Raw genomic sequence first — 21165 nt, forward strand, 5'->3', positions numbered from 1 at the left:
CAAGGAGATAGTGAATACTTGGCAATTTTAAGTATGAGTGGGGGTATATTGATAGGTTGAGAGAATGAGTGAAGATGTTAAATGAGGGAAAAGAGAAAAGGGTTTGACTGTGAGGAACGATTGAGACATAATGCAAGTGACCTGGAAGGCAGGAGAGTGGATGAGGTATTTAAAAGGGATGGGGGTACTTGGGAGGTGTATGGGAGAAAGAGGATGGGTCTCGAGTTGAGTGAGGGTGGAAATGTGGCTGAAAAGATTGTGAAAGAGAGGCAATAGGACACGGGGCATAAGGTAAGAGATGGAAGAATGGCCTTGGAGGCAAGGGAAGGAAGGAGAGACAGGCATGGAGCTAGGACTGAGATCAGAGTTTTCAGGGAGCCCTCTCTTTTGGGTGCCTGGGGGAATGCTACCTAACCCCTAGCCTCAGGCAGCAGATTGCTATGAGTTGCTCCTAGGGGTAAGTACTGTCAGTGGAGAGGGCCAAGAGGAAAAAAGTTATGCCTGGGAAGTAAGTCTGGGGAAGAAGGAATAGAAAGAAAATACTGCCTTGAGGGGGGAGGGGAGGAAAAATGCTGACTGTGGATGGCCCAAGGAAAAATGTTTTGCCTGTTTGGGGTGGGGTTGGGGGAAGCTATGTTTTTCTATCCATGTGCATGGTATGGGGAAGTACTGGTAAGAAGGAATGAAGGGTGAAAGAGCTGGGATTTGGAGAAGGAGAAAATGGATGGGTGACAGTGTCGGGCCTAGGTAAGAGGAAAGGGAAAGTGCATTCTCCCCTTGATAATTTATGTGAATGAGAGAAATTTTCCCATGGTGTTGGCTTCAGTTAAAAAAAAAAATATATATATATAGTATATACTGGCTTCATATTCAGTGTTAACCTTGTGTGTGTTTTGAATAACCATAATGAATATGGTGATGCATGTGGGTAAGAGGAACCCGAATTATAGCTACGTCTTGCAAGGTTCCGCGTTAGGAGTTACGGATCAAGAAAGGGATCTGGGTGTCGTCGTCGATGATATGCTGAAACCTTCTGCTCAGTGTGCTGCTGCGGCTAGGAAAGCGAATAGAATGTTGGGTGTTATTAAGAAGGGTATGGAGTCCAGGTGTGCGGATGTTATAATGCCGTTGTATCGCTCCATGGTGCGACCGCACCTGGAGTATTGTGTTCAGTACTGGTCTCCGTATCTCAAAAAAGATATAGTAGAATTGGAAAAGGTACAGCGAAGGGCGACGAAAATGATAGTGGGGATGGGACGACTTTCCTATGAAGAGAGGCTGAGAAGGCTAGGGCTTTTCAGCTTGGAGAAGAGACGGCTGAGGGGAGATATGATAGAAGTGTATAAAATAATGAGTGGAATGGATCGGGTGGATGTGAAGCGACTGTTCACGCTATCCAAAAATACTAGGACTAGAGGGCATGAGTTGAAGCTACAGTGTGGTAAATTTAAAACGAATCGGAGAAAATTTTTCTTCACCCAACGTGTAATTAGACTCTGGAATTCATTGCCGGAGAACGTGGTACGGGCGGTTAGCTTGACGGAGTTTAAAAAGGGGTTAGATAGATTCCTAAAGGACAAGTCCATAGACCGCTATTAAATGGACTGGAAAAATTCCTCATTTTTAGGTATAACTTGTCTGGAATGTTTTTACGTTTGGGGAGCGTGCCAGGTGCCCTTGACCTGGATTGGCCACTGTCGGTGACAGGATGCTGGGCTAGATGGACCTTTGGTCTTTCCCAGTATGGCACTACTTATGTACTTAAGATGTATGTATGCGAATGAATATGCTAATATGACACACCCCACCCTTTGCCCACCCCCAAATGAAATAGTCAAACTATGCCCATGGACACAGCCATGGCTCTGACATTATGAGCTGTGACATGACCCTCCAAGGCTAGCCCAGCCTGGGAATAAGTGAAGGAAATGCAATCTGCCAGCAATCATGTTGGGATCAAAACAACTCTGACACCACTTTCAACAGGAATTTAGGGTGTGTGCAGAGGACTACTCTGTTGTGATGAAACTTAGTATAAGGTACATCCACCACTAAGGCCTGAAGCTCACTGACCCTACAAGCTGAAGTAACTGTCACCAAGAAAACAACCTTCCAGGTCAAGTACTTCAGATGGCAGGAATTCAGAGGCTCAAAAGGAGCTTTCATCAGCTGGGTGAGAACGATGTTGAGATCCCATGACACTGGTGGAGGTTTGACAGGGGGCTTTGACAAAAGCAAACCTCTCATGAAGCGGACAACTAAAGGCTGTCCAGAGATGGGCTTACCTTCCACACGCTGATGACAAGCACTAATTGCACTAAGGTGAACCCTAAACGAAGTTGGTCTTGAGACCAGACTCTGATAAGTGTAGAAGACATTCAAGCAGGGTCTGTGTAGGGCAAGTAAGAGGATCTAGGGCCTTGCTTTCACACCAGACGGCAAACCTCTTCCATTTAAGTGTAACGTTTCTTAGTGCAATCTTTCTTGGAAGCAGCAAGACTCGGGAGACACCCTTTGAAAGATCCAAAGAAAGCAACTTCTAGGCTCTCAACATTCAAGCTGTGAAATTCAGAGACTGGAGGTTGGGATGTAGAAGGAACCCCTCGCTCTGTGTGATGAGGGTCGGAAAACGCTCCAATCTCCATGGTCCTTCGGAGGATATAATTCCAGAAGAAGAGGGAACCATATCTATTGTGACCAGTATGGCGTGATCAGGCTCATGGTCCCGCAGTCTTGCTTGAGGTTCAACAAAGTTTTTCCCACTACCCTGTCCCCCAACTGAGAAGGAAGGCACTTGATACTAGTCTGTCGTGGGTCTGTAGCCTGGAACAGAAGTGAGGGACCTTGTGGTTGATTTGAGTGGCAAAAAAAAATCCACCGAGGGGGTGCCCCATGCTTAGACGACCTTGAGGGCTACGTCCATATTGAGAAACCACTCGTGCAGTTGCATTATTCTGTTTAGCCTGTTGGCCAGGGTATTGTTTGTGCATGCCAGATAAATGGCTCAAAGGAACATGCAGTGTTGGTGAGCCCAATGCCACATCCAAAAGGCCTCCTGACACAGAGGGCATGATCTGGTGCGCCCCTGCTTGTTGGTGTAATACATTGCAACCTTAGTGTCTGTCTGGATAACAATGTGGTGAGACAGCCAATCTCTGAAAGCCTTTAGAGTGTTCCAGATCGCCCGAAGCTCCAGGAGGTTGATTTGAAGATTTGTTTCCTTGGAGGACCAAGCACCTTGAGTGTGAAGCCTATTTACATGAGCTCCCCATCCCAGGAGAGATGCATCCATCGTCAGCACTTTTTGTGGCTGAGGAATTTGGAATGGAAGTCCCAGAATCAAATTGGATTGAATTGTCCACCACTGAAGACAGCGTACAAGCTCTGGGGACACTTGGGTGACATCTTCTAGACTCCCCGTGGCTTGATATCAATGAGAAGCCAGAGTCCATTGAGCTGATATCATGTGATGGCGTGTCATGGGTGTAACATACACTGTGGAAGCCATATGGCACAACAGTCTCAACATCTGCCAAGTTGTGACCTGCTGAGAGGCATGAACCTTGGACGCCAGTGAGACAAGATTGTCAACTCTTGTCTCCGGGAGGTAGGCTTGAACCCTGTCTGTGGCAAGCAGGGCTCCTATGAACTCCAATCGCTGAACAGGGTGAAGATGGGCCTTGTGGTAGTTTAAAACAAACCCTAGTAGCTCAAGCACCTGAATATTCATCTGCATGGACTCCAGAGCACCAACCTCCAAGGTGCTCTTCACCAGTCAATCATCGAGATAAGGGAACACATGGACTCCCAGTCTGCGTAGCTATGCTGCAACTACTGCTAGACATTTGGTGAAGACTCTGGGAGTTGAGACAATGCCAAAAGGCAATACGCGATACTAAAAGTGATGTGTTCCCAGCCGAAATTTAAGATCGGTGGGTCAGAAGTATCAGGACGTGAGTATATGCATCCTTTAAGTCCAGAGAGCATAGCCAATCGTTTTTCTGAATCATTGGGAGAAGGGTACCCAGAGAAAACATCCTGAACTTCTCTTGGACTAGAAATTTGTTCAGGGTCCTTAGGTTTAGGATGTGACGCATCCCCTGTCTTTTTCTGCACAAGGAAGTACCTGAAATAGAATTCCTATCCCATCTTCTCCTGGTGAAACGGGTTCGACAGCATGGGCCTTCAGAAGGGCGGAGATTTCCTCTGCAAGTACCTGCCTGTGCTGAGAGCTGAACGAATGAGCTCTTGGTGGGAACTTGGAGGTTTGAGATGCCAATTCAGGGCTAATCCGAGATGGACTATTTGAAGAACCCAATGGTCGAAGGTTATATGAGGACACCTTTTGTGAAAACATTTTAGCCTCCCCTCGACTGGCAAGTCATCCGGGACAGATACTTTTACTGCGACTATGCTCTACTGGAGCCAGTCAAAAACTCGTCCCTTGCTTTGTCTGTGGAGCAGCAGGGGCCTTAGGCGCACGTTACTGACATGAACGAGTGAGCTGGGGCTGAGCCTGAGGTAGGCTGGCAAGCCAAAGGGTTATACCTATGCCTCTGATAGTAATAGGTACTCCTCCTTGGCTTGCCAAAAGTCCTCCCAGATGAGGAGGTTGATGCAGAAGTTTCCCGGTGGGAGAGAGAAGAGAGTGTATCAGTGTGTTTCTTGATTTGGTCAGCAACCTCCTCAACCTTCTCTCCAAAAAGATTATTCCCCCGGCAAGGGGCATCCGCCAACCGCTGCTGAACAGTGTTCCAAGTCAGAAACACACAGCCATGAGAGTCTGCACATTGCTATACTTTGAACAGAGATCTTGGATGCCACATCAAAAGTGCTCCTGTCCAAGAACTTTCAACACAACTTCTGCAGCTTGACCAACTGGCAAAAACGCTTGGCGTGCTCCCGAGGGAGCTTGTCAACCAAGTCTGACAGCTGTTGCACTGAGTTTCGCAAATAGACACTCGTAAAAAGCTGGTAGGATTGTATGCGGGAGATGAGCCATTGAAGCCTGGTACATCTTCCTCACAAAAGAATCCAGGGTTCTAGCTTCTCTGCCCGGGGGCGCTAAGGCATAGTCCCTGGAACTCCTGGTTATTTTAAGAGCAGATTCCACCACCATGGAATCGTGTTGCAACTGAGGCCTTTCAAAATCAGATGTACCGTGGATCCAATACTGGGTGTGAATATTCTTGAGCATGACAGGGACCAACAGAGGGGACTCCCAGTTCCTGACGAGGACTTCCTTGAGCATCTAGTGGAGAGAAGCAGTCACAACCTCCTTAGGAGGCGATGTATAGTCCAGGGCCTTGAGCATCTTGGTCCTGGGCTCATCCTCCACTTCTAAAGGAAATGGAATGACCTCAGCCATTTCCTTAACATAAGATGGAAATGAAAGGCTCTCCGGCGGAGTCCGTCTCCTTTCAGGTGGAGAGGAAGGGTCAGAGGGAATCCCATAAGACTCATCTGAGGAAAAGTACCTGGGATCCTCCTCTGAATCCCATGGGTGCTCCTCCTCAGTGTCAGACAGTACCTCCCTATGGGACTGTCGAGAATGAACGTGCCTTGGTTGACTCTCACCTTGACTCTGGTGAAGCTTCCTCCACTGATGTCCAAGGGGTGCCGGCTTGGGTGGCAGTCGACACCAGGGCCAAAAGCGATGCCAGCATCCGCACTGCAGACGGGACCGTAACGGGAGGTAGGGTAGGCACAAGCACTCCAGGTACCAATGCACACCGTTGCATAAGGCTATCCAGCAACTTAGGGAGCAAAACCCGGATGCGCTCATAGAGGGCTGACACCAGGAAAAGCTGAGGTGCAGGCTGCAGAACTGCTGGGGTCGACATGGGAGCTGGATCTCGGCTGCTAGGAGACAGGCGCATCAGCACCTCCTGGCGCTGACGCTTCTTTGGTGCTTAATCCTTTGACGCCCCGAAGCTCCCAGCACCATGTGTCGAGGTTGACTGAAGACAATGCTTCTTGGCCTTCACCCAAAACGTGTCACCAAGGCTCCTTGGTGCAGACGAGAACATCGTAGAATCCTCACTTCGCCTCGGGGTCAGGTGTGATGATGGACATTCCCGGGAGGAGGGGGGGGAGGCCTCGAGACAGGTGGAGACCCACTCGACGCCTCACTGCTCCCAGTGGCTAAGGGTCTAGAAGCAGCCTTGCTTACCGACCCTCCCGATACTGAAGCGATGCTCAACGTTGATACAGACGTCAAGGAACCGGACTTGGCTTCAAAAATCCTCTCTTTGAGCCTCTTATGAAACTTTCTTCATACGAAGAAAGAGAACACAATTAGCAGGGCTACGGTTGGGCCCAAGACACCAAGAATAGGTGTCCTTTCCCAAGATAGTCCGATTACACCTGGTACAGGGCTTGAAGCCACTGGGAATCTTCGTGGACATGGACGGAAAAACTTAGTTGGCTAAACTAAATGACTCGATGGTGTCTGAAAAAGGGGCAAGGCATGGAGAAAAAGAAAGGGAAAGACCCAACCAAAGTCAGGGCCTAAAAATGGCCCGATGACGATGAAAAATAAAGAAAACTTACACCCGGGCAAAATAAAACTAAGGACAGGTTTGAAAGGCCCAATTAAAGGAGCCACAAGAGAAGTCTAGAAAAAAAGACTGAAAGGCACTAACAGCTCTCAAAACCAGGTAAGGAGAGGACAAAAAAAAGCACCTTCTCCTCACGCGGATAAAAGAGAACTAAGGAGACCACATTCATATGACAGATGGGACGGCACTTGCGAATGTGTGGTGGAGCACAGTTCGTGCTCCACAAAGCTCTCTTTTTACTGTGGCAAAAGCAAGACCGGGCGACATGGATCTGCCTCACCCACTTGTGAGAAGATAGAAACCTGCTTGTCCACCTGGTACTTAAGCTAGATCTACAAAACTCTTTTTAAAATGAGAACCTTAACTTGTACAACCGAGTTCTAAAATTACAGTGATTTCATTGCCCTGAAATAATCCATATCCCCATATTTACTTTGACTTTAGATCCAATTTAAAAACAAGTTTAATTTTATTTTAGAATTAAGCAAAACTACATTATCCTTTAGAAATTACATAATTAAAATTCTTAACAAGGTAATAGGGCACCTTTTTAAAATGCACTTAGAGCTAGAGTTACTAATGTGCAGTACTGTTTTAGTGCATGCTAATGCTATTAACACAAATCTTACTGTAGATGTCATTTTATGCATTAGGACTGAGCTACTAAGAACGTGTTAATAGTGTTAATGCAATAACATGGTACTGCATATTAGTAACTCTAGCTGCTAGTTTTCTGTAAACAAATACGTTGCCAATCTAAGATTTCCATTTCAATTCAAATACCTATTGTTCAACTTTAAGTGGCAGCTGCTGACTACAGTAGTATACATGTATAATAGGCAGCCTTCAAGTAAGCTAGTAGCAGATGTACAAACACATACATAATGTCAACAGAGCCTAATATTTTCTAGCAATCACTAATTATTACATGTTCAATGGCGTAAACCTTCAGGAAATCCTATATATACGTTTCAGTATTAGCATTCTTAGTCTCCATTAAAATAAGTTTTCAGATGACAATAATTTATTTTGCTGTTTTATAGTGAGGTAATGATATGACAGGGATGTCGAAATCATAGCTTGGAATGTGTGCACCAAGAGAAACAAGAACTGCTGAGTATAAACAATAAAATGCCACTGTTGAGTCAGTGAATATTTCAGTCACTTTTAAAACTAAACTGATCCCTCCTGTTATCTATAATATCAAACTGGACTTTGTAACTGTAAACTATATACATGTAACTGTAGAATGTTGTTTAAATAGACCTACATGGTTTCCTATGAAAACAGAACCTAATTCATAGCTAATGTGCTTTTTTTTTTTGGTAAAGTGATTTAGAATACTGAGATGATAATAGGAATAAAAAGGCAATTCTGTACAGTTAACCTGCTGTTTGAGACAGCCTATATTTGGAAAGCTGGCAGGGCATACATATTTTAACAGTATAGACAAGATAATTTAAGTGCTAGATGCCAAGGATGGTTTCAACAAAACCAATAAGGCATGCCAGCTTCCAAGACTATCATAATACTGGCAAAGGCTGAACACAATGTATTTACAACAACATATATATATATATATATATTTCACCTCAAGAGGTGCACTTTAAATGAAAATTTCTTTTGTAATAGCAGCTATTATTTATACAATTATGCACAAGATTACAAGCAGGCAGCAGCTATTCACCCTTGCTAGAAAGCTGGTCTTGCATGAAGGGTGTGTAATACTCAAATTGATTATTTTGCTAGTCTGACAAAATATGTACAAAAGACACTGGGAAGACTCCTTTTCTCTCTGGTTGTCCTTCAATGTGTCCAATCTGGAAAAACAAAAAAAAAAAGAAAAAAAAATTGGAATTTGCCTTCATTTCTTTTCCAAACATGTTTTTGCATTGTGAATTGTAAATGTAACATTAAAAGAAGACACAAATGTTTTGGTAAGCTGTATAAGCTACTAAAAAGAAGAGGGTTAAACTGGATCTCTGTTGGACATTTTATTTGTCCCCATCTTCCAGTGAAATTCTATGCTATCTATCTATATATTTACCTGTATGTACCCTTACCAGTAGTGGTACCTTCCAACAGGAAAGAATGTTCTGTTGGTCCCTTAAAAAGTACCATAACTTATTAGGAACTCGGTTCTCTCGAACACCAACAGGGCTAACAGAATTGCAGTAATATATTTTACAGCTGTTCCTATTTCATAGAAAAGAAAAGATTTTTTTCTGTATACAGTTTTGAAAACTATTATATTCCATATCTGTACAGGATGCTCAACTGAGAGCATCTGACAAAGAAGTAACCAAAATATATGAAGCCAGTCCTTTACAGTCACCTTGGGCTTCTGTGGACAATGGTATTTAGCATTTCTGTGTTAATTAACTGAATTGCATTGCTTTGAATGCCTAACATTTTGTCAGAGGAACAAATCATTCTGTTTTATGCATCTGTTTTGCTATATCTATCATGCCTGCCACAAAATACCGGAGAACTGGCTAAATAGAAATTTGACATTTCTCTTTAATGAAAATAGATACACACTGGTTAGAATGACAATGGTATAAATGCCAAGAGTTGAGGAATTAAGGAGAGTTAAATTATATTACTGTAGATAATTGTTTAATTTATAAAGGGATCATTACACAAATAGTCAGGTAAACAATTAATAATAATAACAACAACAACATTACTTATAGTTCACCATTAACCTCATGGTTCTATGTGGATTACAACAAGATAAACTGGACATTACCAGGAACATACATAAATTGGCAGCAGTAATAATATATTTTCCAATAACATTAAAATATCTAAAAGTGACACAGTTATCAACAATTTTTCAAATACAGGACATTATAATAATACATTATCCAAATAACATTCAGAACATCTAAAAATTATAGTTATCAACATTCTCTTGGCGGCCCTGCTGATAGCTAGGAGCTCTTTGCATCGAGCACACACATATGACATCTCACCAACTGGGAGATAATCATACATGTGACACTCAATGCAAAAGACTGGACAGCACCTCTCTCACTGCTGGACTACTGACTGCATCTTAGTATTATAAAGTTGTTTAATTACAATTTCTTAAGGTACTAGGAATATCAGATGAATATAATGATCATTTTGACTGTTGTAATTTATTTAGGGTTTGCTTCTTAGAAACTAATTAAATGTAATTCAAACTCTAATTTCTTATTTGCGGATAATACCAAGATCTGAAACAGAGTGGACACCCGGGAAGGAGTGGAAAACATGAAAAAGGATCTGAGGAAGCTAGAAGAATGGTCTAGGGTTTGGCAATTAAAATTCAATGCGAAGAAATGCAAAGTGATGCACTTAGGGAATAGAAATCCACGGGAGACGTATGTGTTAGGCGGGGAGAGTCTGATAGGTACAGGCGGAGAGAGGGATCTTGGGGTGATAGTATCTGAGGATTTGAAGGCGACGAAACAGTGTGACAAGGCAGTGGCCGTAGCTAGAAGGTTGTTAGGCTGTATAGAGAGAGGTGTGACCAGCAGAAGAAAGGGGGTGTTGATGCCCCTGTATAAGTCATTGGTGAGGCCCCACCTGGAGTATTGTGTTCAGTTTTGGAGGCCGTATTTTGTTAAGGATGTAAAAAGAATTGAAGCGGTGCAAAGAAAAGCTACGAGAATGGTATGGGATTTGCGTTACAAGACGTATGAGGAGAGACTTGCTGAACTAAACATGTATACTCTGGAGGAAAGGAGAAACAGGGGTGATATGATACAGACGTTCAAATATTTGAAAGGTATTAATCCGTAAACGAACCTTTTCCGGAGATGGGAAGATGGTAGAACAAGAGGACATGAAATGAGATTGAAGGGGAGCAGACTCAAGAAAAATGTCAGGAAGTATTTTTTCACGGAGAGAGTAGTGGATGCTTGGAATGCCCTCCTGCGGGAGGTGGTGGAAATGAAAACGGTAACGGAATTCAAACATGCGTGGGATAAGCATAAAGGAACCCTGTGCCGAAGGAATGGATCCTCAGGAGCTTAGTCAAGATCGGGAGGTGGGGCTGGTGGTTGGGAGGCGGGGATAGTGCTGGGCACTTATACGGTCTGTGCCAGAGCCGGTGGTGTGAAGTGGGACTGGTGGTTGGGAGGCAGGGATAGTGCTGGACAGACTTGTACGGTCTGTGCCAGAGCCGGTGGTTGGGAGGCAGGGCTGGTGGTTGGGAGGTGAGGATAGTGCTGGGCAGACTTATACGGTCTGTGCCAGAGCCGGTGGTAGGGAGGAGGGGCTAGTGCTGGGCAGACTTATACGGTCTGTGCCCTGAAGAGCACAGGTACAAATTAAAGTAGGGTATACACAAAAAGCAGCAAATATGAGTTATCTCGTTGGGCAGACTGGATGGACCGTGCAGGTCTTTTTCTGCCGTCATCTACTATGTTACTAATGAAAATTGAAAATTCCCATCTTGGTGTCTTAATTCGAATAATCGACTATAAATGAAGAGTTGAGCTAGGGGTGGGTGAAAGTTGCGGAGGGTGGGTGGGAATGAGGACTGAACTGGGCCCTTCTGTGCCTTCTAGAGCCTAACTGTTAATGCTGTGGCACAAACTTCAAGTTTTAAAAACTATGGGGAAAAGGGTATGGAGATTAGCTAATAAAGTTTGCTTGCTGTTTTTTTTTTTTTTAATTCTAACTGTGTTTATCAATATCCTACAATTCCTCTTTTAAACCCTAATCTTTAAGCTGCGGCAGAAACTTTAGTTTTAAAACTAGGGGGAAAAGGGTATGGAGATTAGCTAATAGAGTTTGCTTGCTTTTTTTATTTTAAAACTTTAACTGTGTTTATCAATATTCTACAACTCCTCTTTTAAACCCTAATCTTTAAGTTACCAAGTTCAGAATAAAATAATGCCACATACCCACAGAGATGTCCTCTTCTCTCAGAACTTCTCAGAAATATTTGTTTAACATGTGACTTGCATCTCATCAAGGGATATATTTTCCTTGGATTGGTGAGTGTTTCATATATAAATAGTCTAGAATGGATATACTCCAGTTCTGGTTTTCATTATACCAAGACTCAATGATTGCAACTACATCCAAGTCTGCCTCTGTCATAATGGCCTCTAAGTCTGTGATTTTGTTAACAAGAGTGAGCATATGCAAGCAAAATAAAATAATTAGCTAAGGGTATATGCAAAAGAGTAATTTAGAAAAATACCTACCCACCACTCTTGGTCCTCTTCACCAGTAACTATGATCACTTCTCCCTCCACAAATGTAAGCTCATCATCATTATCTGCCTGACAATCATACATTGTCTTCACTCGCTTGACTTTGTTCTTTCCCTATAATATAACAAAATAAGATAAATAGAAATGTAAATACATATTAAGCCAGAAGATCAATTAAGTTTTGAAAATACATTTTTATATCTGGATCCAAGATGATGTTGGAGCTAGACATATGTGTTTGATCTCCATGTTCTTCAGCACCTGATATTTTAAGATAGCTCCTCCCTTTTGCTTTGCGATGGGGTTGAGAAAGGAGTTGCCAATACTTACCCTTCAAGTTCTAGTCTCCCCCCCCCCTTGACTAGTGCATAACACTCTGGAAGAGTGTGACTTTTGGTCCACACGGGAGAAGAAGCAGCTTCAGTGGCTCCCGCCAGTACTGTGGTGGACTGGAGCCTTGAATGTACATAAGTATTGCCATACTGGGAAAGACCAAAGGTCCATCAAGCTCAGCATCCTGTTTCCAACAGTGGCCAATCCAGGTCACAAATACGTGGAAAGCTCCCAAAAAAGTACAAAATATTTTATACTGCTTATCCCAGAAATAGTGGATTTTCCCCAAGTCCATTTAATAATGGTCTATGGACTTTCACTTTAGGAAGCTGTCCAAACCTTTTTTAAACTCCGCTAAGCTAACCACTTTTACCACATTCTCTGGCAACAAATTCCAGAGTTTAATTACATGTTGAGTGAAGAAAAATTTTCTCCAATTTTTTTTTAAATTTACTACTTTGTAGCTTCATCACATGCCCCCTAGTCCTAGTATTTTTGGAAAGCATAAAGAGACGCTTCACATCTACCCGTTCAACTCCATTCATTATTTTATAGACCTCTATGATATCTCCCCTCAGCCGCCTTTTCTCCAAGCTGAAGAGCCCTAGCCGCTTAGCCTTTCCTCATAGGGAAGTCATCCCATCCCCTTTATCATTTTTGTCGCCCTTCTCTGCACCTTTTCTAATTCCACTATATCCTTTTTGAGATGCGGCAACCAGAATTGAACACAATATTCGAGGTGCGGTTGCACCATGGAGCGATACAAAGGCATTATAACATCCTCATTTTGTTTTCCATTCCTTTCCTAATAATACCTAACATTCTATTTGCTTTCTTAGCCGCAGCAGCACACTGAGCAGAAGGCTTCAACGTATCATCAATGACGACACCTAGATCCCTTTCTTGGTTCCACTTTCCCACATGCATCACATTGCACTTGCTCACATTAAATGTCATCTGCCATTTAGACGCCCAGTCTCCCAGTCTCGTAAGGTCCTCTTGTAATTTTTCACAATCCTCCTGCGATTTAACAACTTTGAATAACTTTGTGTCATCAGAAAATTTAATTACCTCACTAGTTACTCCAATCTCTAGGTTATTTATAAATATGTTAAAAAGCAGCGGTCCCAGCACAGACCCCTGGGGAACCCCACTAACTACTCTTCTCCATTGAGAATACTGACCATTTAACCCTACGCTCTGTTTTCTATCTTTTAACCAGTTTTTAATCCACACTAGAACACTCCCTCCTATCCCATGACTGTCCAATTTCCTCTGGAGTCTTTCATCAGGTACTTTGTCAAATGTCTTCTGAAAATCCAGATACACAATATCAACCGGCTCTCCTTTATCCACATGTTTGTTCACCCCTTCAAAGAAATGTAGTAGATTGGTGAGGCAAGATTTCCCTTCACTAAATCCATGTTGACTTTGTCTCAAGCATGGATTAATGAGACAAAGTCAACATGGATTTAGTGAAGGGAAATCTTGCCTCACCAATCTACTACATTTCTTTGAAGGGGTGAACAAACATGTGGATAAAGGTGCTAATCCCTTGCTAATTCCCAATTTGAAAGCGCCCCCCCCCCCCGTGACCTGGAAGCATTATTCTGAGACAGCATGCTGCTGGTGGCTGATGGTCTGCTAAGTATGGATGGTGTGGAGGGGTCTTCTATGGTGTCCTCTTCTCTATTGGATTGTGCTACAGGAAACATACTACGGATGAAGTGCTTCCCATCTTAGCGGGATTAAAAAAAAAGGTTTGGATGACTTCCTAAAGGAAATGTCCATAGACCATTATTAAAATGGACTTGGGGAAATTCCACTGCTTATTTCTGGGATAAGCAGCATAAAATGTTTTGTACTTTTTTGGGATCTTGCCAGGGATTTGTGACTTGGATTGGCCACTGTTGGAAACAGGATGCTGGGCTTGATGGACCTTTGGTCTGTCCCAGTATGGCAATACTTATGTACTTATGATAGGATTCATGGGATTAGAACATTCACTGGTTGTGATTATGGTCTATCTATCTTTGGCATACGATTAAAAGTTTGGAGTCTTCTCATTTGAAATTGGCTGGGAAGCTCTATGAGGATTTGGGGAAGATGAATGCTCAAGTGAATAACCAAATCCTAGTTACTGGCCCATATACTATCTGACCAGGGTCTGTGGGATAGCAGTTGGAAGATGTTAAGGACCTTAATGCTCACTTGAAAAAAGACAAAGAGGTGTCACCTCATAAGTTAAAGTATTTGGAACATCAATCAAGGAAGTGCAACCTGTTTTTGAATTTTCCCATATCACCCTTGATATCTTTTGGATAAAAGATGAGAAAATATCTTTAGAAGGTTTGCAGATGCTAATAAAAAGGCAGCTCTGTAACTGGGCCTTGCATGTGTAGGTGCACAGAAAAGTGGCACTTACTGTATATACCACTGATGGCGAACCTATGACACGCGTGTCAGCACTGACACGCGTAGCCATTTTTGATGACACGCGGCGCCGCCGCAGTGTGGTCCGCCCTCCCTCCCGGAAACTAACCTTAAAGCCTCCTTTCACGTCGCAGCAAGCAGCAGCAGGGCAGGCCACTCCTTCCTTCCGTGTCCCGCCCTCGCCTGACGTAACGTCCGCGAGGGCAGAGCACAGAAGGAAGGAGGAGAGGTCTGCCCTGCTGCTGCTTGCTGCGACGTGAAAGGAGGCTTTAAGGTTAGTTCTGGGCCCGGTAGCAGGTGGAGGGGGGGGGGCCCAGCGACCTCGGGTGGGCAGCGATCTCGGGTAGGGGGGGCCCGGGGGCGGTCCTAGTAGATTTTTCTCGAAGTGACACACCACCCGAGTTATGCTCGGTTTTTTCGCGAATTTTGACACACCAAGCTCAAAAGGTTGCCCATCACTGGTATATACTGTATAAAAAAGAAAAATTGTGTTTTGGTTTTGTATTTGAATCTTCCCCTCTCCCCGTGGTGTCCTGCACTTCTCCCCTTCCTCTCCCATGGTATCCAGCATTTCTCCCCTTATCTCCTTCTCCCAGATCAGTTGACATTGATACAAAAACCATCGCAGATGTCCAATGCGGGGTCTTGAGCATCTGCGCATGCTCAAGGCCTTCTGGCTCCCGTCCCCTCCAAAACAGAAAGTTTTAAGGGGCAGGAGTTGGCAGGCTTTGAGTATGCACAGCTGCTCAAGCTCTTCCACTGGCTGACCACAATGCTTTTTGTGTCAATATCAGCCGACTCAGGAGAGGGAGGTAAGAGGAAAAATGCTGGACATCAGGGAAGATGGTGGTAAAGGGGAGAAATGTTGGCCCTCAGGAAACAGGAAGGTAAGGGTATAAATGTTGGCCCTCAGGGAAGAGGAAGGTAAAGGGAGAAATGCCGACCCTTAGGGGAGAGAGGTGGAATACAGGGGGGAAATTTTTTCTCTTGGTTTATATTCGAGTATATATGGATATGAGTAAGTGCAATACATGCTATTCTATAAGATAGAGCATAAGAGCTATAGCATGTACATGCAAGTGGGGGTGTATGTGTGGGTGGAGGACAGGAGGGGGAATGGGCATGTCTTCAATTTATGCATGCTATTTGTAGAATACTTTAAGTTATGCATGTTGCATGGTATACTTAGGTGCACCCATTTACGCCTGCCATTGACCTGGTATAGATGGTCGAGTTTCAATTTAGGCATAACAATGTGGGTTTATGCTAGTGTTCTATAACACAATCAGGATGCTCAGATGCTATTATAGAATAGGCACTCCACACAAAGCACTGGAGTGCCTAAATAGAGGCCTTGTTATAGAATTGCCCCCTAAAAGCATTGCAACCTATCTCCAGGATGCAATATTTCTTAGTGAGAGAAGGTTCTGGGGTTCAACCTCATAAGTACATAAGTATTGCCATACTGGGACAGACCAAAGGTCCATCAAGTCCAGCATCCTGTTTCCAACAGTGGCCAATCCAAGTCACAAATACCTGGCAAGATCCCAAAAAAGCTCAATACATTTTATGATGCTTATCTCAGAAATAAAAAGTGGATTTTCCCCAAGTCCATTTTAATAATGGTCTATGGACTTTTCCTTTAGGAAGCCGTCCAAACCTTTCTTAAACTATGCTAAGCTAACCGCCTTTACCACATTTTCTGGCAACGAATTCCAGGGTTGAATTACACATTCAGTGAAGAAACCTTTTCTCCTATTCATTTAAAATTTACTACTTTGTAGCTTCATTGAATGCCTCCTAGTCCTAGAATTTTTGGAAAGAGTAAACAGATGCTTCACGACTACCTGTTCCACTCCACTCATTATTTTATAGACCTCTATCATATCTCCTCTGAGCCGAAGCCACTTCAGCTTTCCTCATAGGGAAGTAGTCCCATCCCCTTTATCATTTTCGTCACCCTTCTCTGTACCTTTTCTAATTCAACTATATCTTTTTTCAGATGCTGTGACCAGAATTGAACACAATATTTAATGTGCTGCTCTTCAATTTGTCAAATTACCCAATTACATCCTCTAGGTTGATAGAGATTTCATTCAGTTTCTCTGACTCGTCAGCTTCGAATACCATTTCTGGCACTGGTATCTCTCCCAAATCTTCTTCGGTGAAGACTGAAGCAAAGAATTCATTTAATCTCTCCGCTATGGCTTTGTCTTCTCTGATTGCCCCTTTTACCCCTCGGTCATCTAGCAGTCCAACCGATTCTTTTGCTGGCTTCCTGCTTTTAATATACCTAAAAAAATTTTTACTTTGTATTTTTGCCTCCAATGTAATCTTTTTTTCAAAGTCCCTCTTTGTGTTCCTTATCAGCGCTTTGCATTTGACTTGACATTCTCTATGCTGCTTCTTATTTTCAGTCAGTTCCTTTTTCCATTTTCTGAAGGATTTTCTTTTAGCTCTAGTAGATTCCTTCACCTCACCTTTTAACCATGCCGGCTGTCGTTTGGTCTTCTGTCCTCCTTTTTTAATACGCAGAATATATTTAGTCTGGGCTTCCAGAATGGTATTTTTGAACAGCATCCATGCCTGATGTAAATTTTTGACCCTCACAGCTGCTCCTCTAACTTTTTTTTTCACCGTTCTTCTCATTTTATCATAGTCTTCTTTTTGAAAGTTAAACGCTAACATATTGGATTTCCTGCATATACTTACTCCAAAGCTAATATCATTACCTCCCGCAACAAAGGACTAGGTCTAGAATTTTTCCTTCTCTTGTCGGCTCCTGTACTAGCTGCTCCATAAAGCAGTCCTTGATTTCGTCAAGGAATTTTACCTCCCTAGAATCGCCTGATGTTACATTTACCCAGTCAATATCAGGGTAATTGATATCACCCATTATTACTGTGTTGCCCAGTTTGTTAGCCTCCCTAATTTCCTTTATTTCTACATCCGTCTGTTGATCCTGGCCAGGCAGATGGTAGTACACTACTATCACTATCCTTTTCCCCTTTACACATGGAATTTCAATCTAGTACACTCCTATCACTATCCTTTTCCCCTTTACACATGGAATTTCAATCCATAGGGATTCCAAGATGTGTTTTGTTTCCTGCAGAATTTTCAATCTATTTGATTCAAAGCCCCCTTAATACTAAACTAGGTCTTGCAGTGCCTGCTAGAGGCTGTTAATACTGTGGTACAAAGTTCAAGTTTTAAAACTAGGGGGAAAAGAGTATGGAGATTAGTTGTTAAAGTTTGCTGGTTTATATTTTTATTCTTCCTATCACTAACCTACAATTCCTCCTTTAAATCCCAATCTTTAATTTCCCAAAGCAAAATAGTGTTCACTTACCAGATAAATGTCCTTTTCTTTCAGAACTTCTTAGAAAGTTCAGAGGGACCTTTCTTCTTTATATAGTTTTGAATTTAAGGGAATTTTTTCAAAATAGGCTCTTTCAAGCTCTCAGGTTGCCCTTAGTAACCTATGCAAATATTCTACTTCCTCACATCTTAATTAACACGTAATTGAAGTTAGTGGCAGTGATACCTCTCCAGCAACCAAAGAACAGAAAATAACTGTCTATTTAGAACAAGATTTGAGCCTGCCCTCTATCATTCAAAGTTTTTTGGCTGTTAAGTTTCTACCTCTAGAAAAGGTTTCAGTTTAAAACTATGGGAAAAATGTCTACTTCTAGAGAAAATGTCAGTTTAAAACTATGGGAAAAGGGTTGTACACAGTTGCTAGGGGGAGAAGTGCTAGCGGTTTGGTTGTGTCTTGGAAAATTTCTTAGATGTGATTGATTAAGGAGAGAGCTACTCTTTTTGGTGACATTCACTTTGGAACTGGTTCAGAATACTAGCTTAAATATATATATTTGACATATGAACTAAGAGTTTTTTGGGATCTAATGTTTGTGTATTTCCTAATCTGAAATACAAAAGAGAAGGAAAGACTTTTTGGAGATATGACCAAGGGACAGACACTCGGGCTACATAAAGCCAAGTTTTCATGGCCTTAAAGAATTGCAAATAGTTATCCATACTCCTCCTGTAACTGAATCCATAAGGGTGGGCCATAATAACAGAAGTCCCATTTCATGGTAGATGTTAAATTAATGATAAAGGAGAAAGTTCCAATATAGTTCGCTCTGAAAATTGCAATTGCCTTGAAGGAACATATCTGTTAATCACAGCAGAGAGGTAACCAGGAGCTCTCAATTGAAAGGCTTTAAATACCAAGCATAACATTTTAAAATTGATTCTTGCTGACACTTGTAACCAGTGAAGCTCATCCAAAACAGGTGTTATGTGATCAAATTTCTTCTTGCCCGTAATCATACAGGCCACTGTATTTTGCACCAACTGTAATCTTTTTAAACTAACTTGTGTCAGACCCTGAAAAAGCAATTGCTCAATATTGGCTGCAATTGACGTATCATTCTTAACTGAAAGTAACAAGACTTGACCTAGTTATTAACCTGAAGATTAAATTTCATTTGATCATCACAATGAAATCCTAATGTTAGCAGATCATAAACAATGGTGAATTCTTTGCCCTGAAGAGGCTTAAATTCTAATGAATTGGACTTACGGGAAATCCACATGACTACTGACATCCATATTTAGAACCAATTCTTGACTGTTCAAACCAGTATCCCAAAGCTACCAATTTTTGCTTAAAATTTGTGATGACATCACCCTGGTCATCCCTCAGAAAGATGAACAGCTGGATGTCATCAGCAAAAAAATAAAAAAATAAAAAAATGGAAATGTAGATCTAAATTCTCCAACAACTTTTCTAAAAGCACTACGTACAAGTTGAACAAAAGAGGTGTTAACAGTGATACTCGAGGAACTCCTCAAACTAACTTCTTAGATTCAGAAATCTCTTAATTCTAATTTAACATTTGTGAATGATTAAACAAGAAAAAGTCTGTGTTGGGCACTGATTTTACAATAAAATTTGAACTACTGACTGATCTGCTTTGTTTGTCTCCACGTTTTTTGATTTGGTCAGCGACTTCTTCAACCGTTACTGCAAAAAAGGTTATCTCCCTGGTGTGGTGCATCCACCAACCTCTGCTGAACAGAATGATCCAAGTCAGAAACATGCAGCCACGAGAGTCTGCATATTGCTATACTCTGAGCAAAGATCCTGGAAGCCACATCAAAAGTGTCATAAGTGCCCCTGCCTAGAACTTTCGACACGTCTCTTGCTGCTTGATCACCTGGCGAAGTGATTCAGCTTGCTCTGGAGGGAGCATCTCAGCCAGGTCCGACAACATATGCACTGAGTTTTGCAAGTGATGCGTTCATCGAGGGCCAATACTGGGAAAATCTGGGGTGGCTGTTAAGGCGCAGGTTGCAGAGCTGCTGGGGTCGATGCGGGAGCTGGGTCTTGGCTGCTGGGAGACCGACGCATCGGTACCTCCTGTATGGAGGGGGAGTGGTCCTCCCAGGGTTGACAGTTCTCGGGTGCTGAATCCTTCGATGCCCTGGAGATCCCGGAACTATGGGTTGAGGGCGACCAATGACGATGCTTCTTGGCCTTCGCTCAAAGCATGCCACCGATGAACGGTCCTGGGGGCCCTAAACAGGAGGCCTCGAGGTAGGTGGAGACCCACTTGATGCTTCACTGCTCCCAGGATGTACCAGCAGCCAAGCTTACCGACGTGACGCTCGACGTCAATGCCAAGGAACTGGACTTGGCTCCAAATATCCTCTCTCGTTGAGTCTCTCTTGAAACTTGGGTCCTCTTCTTCATGCGAAGACAGAGAACACAGTTAGTGGGGCTATGGTTGGGCCCAAGACACTGAAGACACCAAGAATAGGTGTCCTTCCCAGAGATCGTCTGATTGAACGTGGTACAGCACTTACAGCCACTGGGAACCTTCATGGACAAGGAAGAAAAAACTTCCTTGGCTAAATTAAACACAGCAATAGTGCCTGAAAAAGGGGCAAGGCACAGCAAAAAAAAAAAAAAGGAAAATTCCTGGCCAAATTCAAAGTCTAAAAGTGGCCGAATGACGACGAAAAGGAAACAAAATTTAAAAACAGGCAAAATAAACTAAAAATATATGGGAAAGCCAAAAAAAGGGCATTCCACAACTGGGAATACAATTTGAAGATGAAAAAAATCACCAAAAGGCGCGAAAAAAGCTCTTAAGCCCGAGTGATGTGAAAAGATGGTAAAAAACATGCCCTCTCCTCATCGCGGTAGAAAAAGAACTGAGGAGGCCGTGTTCTCATGGTGGGTGGGAAGGAACTCACGCATGTGCGGTGGAGTGTGTCTCGCACTCCACAAAGCTCTACTTATACTTGTTATAAGTTTTGGACCAGGTGATGTGGGTCAGCGTCACCCACTTGTGAGAACGAATAAGCCTGCTTGTCCTTGGAGAAAAACATTTTCTTACTCACAGCTCTCACATTGATCAAACCTGCTTTAAAAATCCAATCCTTCTAAACTAAAGAAAACAGGAGTTAATACTCATGGCCTATACACATGCTCTATTTTCCTATCCTTATAGGCTCTTTCAAAATTGATTACAGGAATACTATAGACTTCTAGTGCCAGAAAAACACACTTTTAAAATATAAAAGTATCACTTAATGGTTGCTTCGAC

At 42.7% G+C, this 21165-nt stretch overlaps 1 protein-coding gene across 2 annotated transcripts in view; it reads right to left on the bottom strand.

Moving 5' to 3' along the window:
- Positions 1-5504: 5504 nt before the first annotated feature.
- ASAP1 (ArfGAP with SH3 domain, ankyrin repeat and PH domain 1) overlaps positions 5505-21165 on the bottom strand; it is an 803986-nt gene continuing 788325 nt past the window's right edge. For both annotated transcript variants that reach the window (XM_030219214.1, XM_030219206.1), the window contains exons 29-30: positions 11768-11890; positions 5505-8380 (exon numbers count right to left, since the gene is read on the bottom strand). In XM_030219214.1, coding sequence (XP_030075074.1) covers positions 8306-8380; positions 11768-11890 — 198 coding nt within the window. In that variant the 3' untranslated portion in view covers positions 5505-8305. The remainder of the gene's footprint in view (positions 8381-11767; positions 11891-21165) is intronic.

Source organism: Microcaecilia unicolor, chromosome 1 (genome assembly GCF_901765095.1).
Source record: "Microcaecilia unicolor chromosome 1, aMicUni1.1, whole genome shotgun sequence".
Classification (NCBI taxonomy): Eukaryota; Metazoa; Chordata; class Amphibia; order Gymnophiona; family Siphonopidae; genus Microcaecilia; species Microcaecilia unicolor.